The 7,789-nt window shown below is 45.8% G+C and overlaps 2 protein-coding genes across 2 annotated transcripts; both read left to right on the top strand.

Annotated features, from left to right (window-relative positions):
• Positions 1-2,276: 2,276 nt before the first annotated feature.
• On the top strand, positions 2,277-2,876 carry LOC145815465 (uncharacterized). Its single transcript, XM_082912213.1, has one exon. The coding sequence runs from the start codon at positions 2,277-2,279 to the stop codon at positions 2,874-2,876; it is 600 nt and encodes a 199-aa protein (XP_082768339.1).
• A 3,529-nt stretch (positions 2,877-6,405) lies between these two features.
• On the top strand, positions 6,406-7,005 carry LOC145815464 (uncharacterized). Its single transcript, XM_082912212.1, has one exon. It carries the CDS (start codon positions 6,406-6,408, stop codon positions 7,003-7,005), a length of 600 nt encoding a protein of 199 aa, XP_082768338.1.
• Positions 7,006-7,789: the final 784 nt, after the last annotated feature.

Below are 7,789 nucleotides of genomic sequence, written 5' to 3'. Positions count from 1 at the left end.
CAAGCATCGTATCTCACCTTGGCCTACCTTGTATAATCACTTACACCTTTGGTTGTCTTGTGCGCACCTCGGCGTGCAGCCGCATGCCGAAGCCTAGGTAGCCGCACCTCGGCCAGGAGGTGTAGGGCCTCGGCTTAGACCTGGTTGGTACCCAGCATGTCTTCCTGACATGAAAAACAGTGTTTTGACTTCTAGCATGTGTTCCCGAGAATCATTGCATGCATGTGAGACTTGTTTTGAGAAGTATGTTCAGTATGCTTTGCCATGTGTTTGTAGGACTTGGACCTTTGCCTTGACCCGACTTCCCAAGAACTAGAGTGAGTGGTATTTTTAATAAAGTTATGTTCTTAAAGTTTTGATAAAGCTTTGCCTTGTTTTGATAAAAGTATTTGTTAAGCACGAATGATCACCCCTATTTTATGTATCAAGTATAAGCTTTGTTTTGAATGGCATTCTTGGAACCGTCCTTTCGTGTTAGGGGACGTTAAGCCTAAGTAACGCCGTCCTTTCGTGTTAGGGGACGTTAAGCCTATGTAACACAAGTCCCTTGTGCTGGAGGACTCTAAACTTTCGCAGTACTAAGTATAAAAGGATACGGTCCTTGTCAAAGCGGGCTACGGGCCTAAGTGACACAAGTAATGGTCAAAGCGGGCTACGGGCCTAAGTGACACAAGTAATGGTCAAAGCGGGCTACGGGCCTAAGTGACACAAGTAATGGTCAAAGCGGGCTACGGGCCTAAGTGACACAAGTAATGGTCAAAGCGGGCTACGGGCCTAAGTGACACAAGTAATGGTCAAAGCGGGCTACGGGCCTAAGTGACACAAGTAATGGTCAAAGCGGGCTACGGGCCTAAGTGACACAAGTAATGGTCAAAGCGGGCTACGGGCCTAAGTGACACAAGTAATGGTCAAAGCGGGCTACGGGCCTAAGTGACACAAGTAATGGTCAAAGCGGGCTACGGGCCTAAGTGACACAAGTAATGGTCAAAGCGGGCTACGGGCCTAAGTGACACAAGTATGTTTCGAAGGACCAAGGTTATGCCGAGGTTATGTTATGAGATTTGACACGTGTTAAGTATGTGAGTTTTGCAAGACCAAGTTTGATGAACAAGATTTACTTCATGTTTTGTACAAGTTATGATAAGTATGGTTTTGACTTGATATATTATGTATTGCTTTGTAAAGACCTCGGGAATCATTCATTTAACCCCTTTATTACTTGTACCATTCACTGAGTATCCAAGCTCACCCTCCCTATGTATATATGTAGGTAACAAGCTTTAAGTCGGCTACGCCGAGATGTGTGTTTTACAAGGTGTTTTGTATGCATGTTACGCCGGCAGTGAGGACGTCGGCAAATCTTGAAGCTTTTGTATTTTGAACATGTCGGCTTGGGAAGCCCTCTGTTATGATGTAATGTGTATTTTGTACCTTGTATTCAAGTTTTAAAGCTATATAAAGATGTATGCCATTTCATTTGACTTATGCACTGCTCTTATGGACCACTTGTATCTTGAATTATTGCTTCCGCATTTGCGAGCCCCCTATATAAATACTCTGATTGTGTGTGAATTTTGTAAGTTGGCCTTCGGTAATTACGGATTACTGGCCATCACGGCACCAAACTACTAGGGGCGGTTTGGGGTCGTGACAGAATGGTATCAGAGCACAAGTTCCTTATAGTACGTTATTCACACACTTTGAGTCCTAAAGAGCATAGGATGTCCCTTAGAATGATTTTAGAATTGCATCATGTTGCTTGCTACTTGATGAGGTGTGCATCATCTCGGCATGATCATGTTCACTTGCATACATGTTCATTTGTTCATTTTATTCTAAGAGTCACATCCTGCATACCCCCCAGTATCATGAGAAGAGGTAGACCCCCAGTTAGCCGAGATCAATCCGAGGACAGAATAAACAGATTAGAAAGATTGGTTGAAAGTTTGGCCGATGAATTAAGGCAGGCAAGGCAGCAGAACACCGGTACTACCTCCACCCAGGCCGAGCAAACAGATGGCCAACATGCAGTTCCACCACCGCCAGTACCGCAAGTGCCTCCGCAACCAGCTCTATATGGAGATGACACATTGACCCTGATCAGAGAATTCAAGAAGATGAAACCGCCGAAGTTCCATGGAGGTATAGAGCCGATGAAAGCAGAAGCATGGATTCTTGAGATGGAGAAAATGTTCGAGGTTTTTCCCAGCACCGACGCTCAGAAAGTAGCACTAGCAGCATTCACATTGGAAGACGACGCCCGTAGATGGTGGATGATGATTCGAGAAGGTAACCCAGACTTGACTTGGGCCAGATTTTTGGAATCGTTTTACAACAAACATTTTCCCTTAAGTGTTCGAAATCGCAAGGCCACCGAATTTCATACCTTGACACAGGGCAACCGAACAGTGGCGGAATACGACCGCGCTTTTACCGAATTGGCAAGGTTTGTACCTCGCATGGCCAACAACGAATACATGAAAGCTAGGAAGTTTGAGAGTGGACTTCGAGGGCCGATACAAGATCAGGTCAATTTACTCGACATGCCGACGTATGCTGGAGTATTAGACAAAGCCCTCCTTGCAGAAGCCAACCTGAACAGAAGTCAAAGTTCGGGGAAGAGTCAAAGGAAGAGACAGACCTACGACAATCGCGAAGAAGAGGCAGACCCGAATGATGCCGAGGAGAAGACAGTGGAAGATAGTCCCAACAACGCGAATCAGGAAAGTGGCACCAGGCCGACGTGTGCAAGTTGTGGGAAGCTACATTTTAGGGTTTGTCTTCGAGCGACTGGAGCATGTTTCGGATGCGGAGAGAGGGGTCACCGCATTAAGGATTGTCCCAAGATAAAGGCTAGAGGGGATAAGCAGAGATGAGAACTTGACATCGGGAACTGTTTTGGAAATAAGGTAAGCGAAGTTTGGGGACCAAACTTCTTTAAGGGGGGAAGAATGTAATAACCCACATTCATATCCTAGTCATGTTCCTGCACACTTGCATGTTTCTGTTTTGTTAAGCTTGCATTTGCACATTTTGACTTGTTCTGCTTAAGTAAGATCCATGCCTTGCTTTGATGCCTCGTGATTTGTCTAAGTGTTGTGTGCTTGCTTTGCTCCCTCCTTGATGTGAAGCCTAGGTCGCGCCAAGCCTAAGTTATCTTAACCGATGTTATGCCAAGCCTAGGTTATGTTAAGCCTAGATCATTCCAAGCCGAGGTCATCCTCAGTATAGAAGTATCTTGGAACCCCTTCGTTTGACCTCCACCTTTGCTTTGACATATTGGCCGGGATGTCATTATCTGGGCCGAGGTGTGAATCACCAAGGCCGAGATGTGTATCATCTAGGCCGAGATGTTACCCTTGCACCTGAGCGACCTTGTCCTGGAGTGGTATGACCTAGACCGAGGTGTGGCACATCTAGGCCAAGGTGTGGCACAGCTTAGTCAAGTGTTGTCCTTCCTAGCCGAGGTCATTGTCACCCTAGTTGCCGAAGTCTTGTGGTTAGCCGATGTCACCCCTTGCCGGAGTGCCATTCCGAGTAGCTTGCTAAATACGCCTTGTCAGGGCCTTGTCTTGTCAATCTATCACCTTTTTGAAGAGAACCAACCAACCGTTGCCACGTGTCCGAGCTGAGAGTTAAGTCAGCCGGCAGAGAGAGAAACCCATCATTTGTTGTATATTGTTTTGAAGAGTAGAGAGAGAAGCTCTAGAAGAGGGAGAAGAGTTCTTGAGAGAGAGTAGATTTCCAAGCTTGATTCCTAGAGATCCAACCGTTAGATCCGCGTTCTAAGGTTAGATTCTTGATCGGCTCATGATGTTCTTTATGTTTATGTTATTGCATTGCATGATTGAAAATGATTTGTAAGCCATGCATTGTTTTGAAGTTCGGTTTTAGAAAGAGAAAATAGCATTCATGTGTTCTTCAAGAAAAGTCATGTTTTGATCCGAAGGCTCATGCCTAGATCCATGTTTTTGTGTTTGTTCTTGCATGATTTTCAAGTATGGGTACCCAGGTCCATGTTTTCGAACTCATGTCATGAAATCCCAGATCTCGTAATAACAAGTTATGATTTTAGCATTCATGTTCTTCATGATCTTCATGTTCATGTCCTTCCTGTTCTTCACGGGTGGAAACCCAGGTCTCCAGACTTCACTTTCCGGGGTGTAGTCGCCGAGACCACTCTCATCTAGACCTCACACTTAGGCCAAGCATCGTATCTCACCTTGGCCTACCTTGTATAATCACTTACACCTTTGGTTGTCTTGTGCGCACCTCGGCGTGCAGCCGCATGCCGAAGCCTAGGTAGCCGCACCTCGGCCAGGAGGTGTAGGGCCTCGGCTTAGACCTGGTTGGTACCCAGCATGTCTTCCTGACATGAAAAACAGTGTTTTGACTTCTAGCATGTGTTCCCGAGAATCATTGCATGCATGTGAGACTTGTTTTGAGAAGTATGTTCAGTATGCTTTGCCATGTGTTTGTAGGACTTGGACCTTTGCCTTGACCCGACTTCCCAAGAACTAGAGTGAGTGGTATTTTTAATAAAGTTATGTTCTTAAAGTTTTGATAAAGCTTTGCCTTGTTTTGATAAAAGTATTTGTTAAGCACGAATGATCACCCCTATTTTATGTATCAAGTATAAGCTTTGTTTTGAATGGCATTCTTGGAACCGTCCTTTCGTGTTAGGGGACGTTAAGCCTAAGTAACGCCGTCCTTTCGTGTTAGGGGACGTTAAGCCTATGTAACACAAGTCCCTTGTGCTGGAGGACTCTAAACTTTCGCAGTACTAAGTATAAAAGGATACGGTCCTTGTCAAAGCGGGCTACGGGCCTAAGTGACACAAGTAATGGTCAAAGCGGGCTACGGGCCTAAGTGACACAAGTAATGGTCAAAGCGGGCTACGGGCCTAAGTGACACAAGTAATGGTCAAAGCGGGCTACGGGCCTAAGTGACACAAGTAATGGTCAAAGCGGGCTACGGGCCTAAGTGACACAAGTAATGGTCAAAGCGGGCTACGGGCCTAAGTGACACAAGTAATGGTCAAAGCGGGCTACGGGCCTAAGTGACACAAGTAATGGTCAAAGCGGGCTACGGGCCTAAGTGACACAAGTAATGGTCAAAGCGGGCTACGGGCCTAAGTGACACAAGTATGTTTCGAAGGACCAAGGTTATGCCGAGGTTATGTTATGAGATTTGACACGTGTTAAGTATGTGAGTTTTGCAAGACCAAGTTTGATGAACAAGATTTACTTCATGTTTTGTACAAGTTATGATAAGTATGGTTTTGACTTGATATATTATGTATTGCTTTGTAAAGACCTCGGGAATCATTCATTTAACCCCTTTATTACTTGTACCATTCACTGAGTATCCAAGCTCACCCTCCCTATGTATATATGTAGGTAACAAGCTTTAAGTCGGCTACGCCGAGATGTGTGTTTTACAAGGTGTTTTGTATGCATGTTACGCCGGCAGTGAGGACGTCGGCAAATCTTGAAGCTTTTGTATTTTGAACATGTCGGCTTGGGAAGCCCTCTGTTATGATGTAATGTGTATTTTGTACCTTGTATTCAAGTTTTAAAGCTATATAAAGATGTATGCCATTTCATTTGACTTATGCACTGCTCTTATGGACCACTTGTATCTTGAATTATTGCTTCCGCATTTGCGAGCCCCCTATATAAATACTCTGATTGTGTGTGAATTTTGTAAGTTGGCCTTCGGTAATTACGGATTACTGGCCATCACGGCACCAAACTACTAGGGGCGGTTTGGGGTCGTGACAGAATGGTATCAGAGCACAAGTTCCTTATAGTACGTTATTCACACACTTTGAGTCCTAAAGAGCATAGGATGTCCCTTAGAATGATTTTAGAATTGCATCATGTTGCTTGCTACTTGATGAGGTGTGCATCATCTCGGCATGATCATGTTCACTTGCATACATGTTCATTTGTTCATTTTATTCTAAGAGTCACATCCTGCATACCCCCCAGTATCATGAGAAGAGGTAGACCCCCAGTTAGCCGAGATCAATCCGAGGACAGAATAAACAGATTAGAAAGATTGGTTGAAAGTTTGGCCGATGAATTAAGGCAGGCAAGGCAGCAGAACACCGGTACTACCTCCACCCAGGCCGAGCAAACAGATGGCCAACATGCAGTTCCACCACCGCCAGTACCGCAAGTGCCTCCGCAACCAGCTCTATATGGAGATGACACATTGACCCTGATCAGAGAATTCAAGAAGATGAAACCGCCGAAGTTCCATGGAGGTATAGAGCCGATGAAAGCAGAAGCATGGATTCTTGAGATGGAGAAAATGTTCGAGGTTTTTCCCAGCACCGACGCTCAGAAAGTAGCACTAGCAGCATTCACATTGGAAGACGACGCCCGTAGATGGTGGATGATGATTCGAGAAGGTAACCCAGACTTGACTTGGGCCAGATTTTTGGAATCGTTTTACAACAAACATTTTCCCTTAAGTGTTCGAAATCGCAAGGCCACCGAATTTCATACCTTGACACAGGGCAACCGAACAGTGGCGGAATACGACCGCGCTTTTACCGAATTGGCAAGGTTTGTACCTCGCATGGCCAACAACGAATACATGAAAGCTAGGAAGTTTGAGAGTGGACTTCGAGGGCCGATACAAGATCAAGTCAATTTACTCGACATGCCGACGTATGCTGGAGTATTAGACAAAGCCCTCCTTGCAGAAGCCAACCTGAACAGAAGTCAAAGTTCGGGGAAGAGTCAAAGGAAGAGACAGACCTACGACAATCGCGAAGAAGAGGCAGACCCGAATGATGCCGAGGAGAAGACAGTGGAAGATAGTCCCAACAACGCGAATCAGGAAAGTGGCACCAGGCCGACGTGTGCAAGTTGTGGGAAGCTACATTTTGGGGTTTGTCTTCGAGCGACTGGAGCATGTTTCGGATGCGGAGAGAGGGGTCACCGCATTAAGGATTGTCCCAAGATAAAGGCTAGAGGGGATAAGCAGAGATGAGAACTTGACATCGGGAACTGTTTTGGAAATAAGGTAAGCGAAGTTTGGGGACCAAACTTCTTTAAGGGGGGAAGAATGTAATAACCCACATTCATATCCTAGTCATGTTCCTGCACACTTGCATGTTTCTGTTTTGTTAAGCTTGCATTTGCACATTTTGACTTGTTCTGCTTAAGTAAGATCCATGCCTTGCTTTGATGCCTCGTGATTTGTCTAAGTGTTGTGTGCTTGCTTTGCTCCCTCCTTGATGTGAAGCCTAGGTCGCGCCAAGCCTAAGTTATCTTAACCGATGTTATGCCAAGCCTAGGTTATGTTAAGCCTAGATCATTCCAAGCCGAGGTCATCCTCAGTATAGAAGTATCTTGGAACCCCTTCGTTTGACCTCCACCTTTGCTTTGACATATTGGCCGGGATGTCATTATCTGGGCCGAGGTGTGAATCACCAAGGCCGAGATGTGTATCATCTAGGCCGAGATGTTACCCTTGCACCTGAGCGACCTTGTCCTGGAGTGGTATGACCTAGACCGAGGTGTGGCACATCTAGGCCAAGGTGTGGCACAGCTTAGTCAAGTGTTGTCCTTCCTAGCCGAGGTCATTGTCACCCTAGTTGCCGAAGTCTTGTGGTTAGCCGATGTCACCCCTTGCCGGAGTGCCATTCCGAGTAGCTTGCTAAATACGCCTTGTCAGGGCCTTGTCTTGTCAATCTATCACCTTTTTGAAGAGAACCAACCAACCGTTGCCACGTGTCCGAGCTGAGAGTTAAGTCAGCCGGCAGAGAGAGAAA

Source organism: Camellia sinensis, unplaced genomic scaffold, assembly GCF_055761805.1.
Source record: "Camellia sinensis isolate YWXY unplaced genomic scaffold, ASM5576180v1 Unanchor2, whole genome shotgun sequence".
In the NCBI taxonomy this organism is placed as follows: Eukaryota; Viridiplantae; Streptophyta; class Magnoliopsida; order Ericales; family Theaceae; genus Camellia; species Camellia sinensis.
Note: the sequence above shows the minus strand (reverse complement) of the source record. Positions and strands in the feature narration are given on the sequence as shown.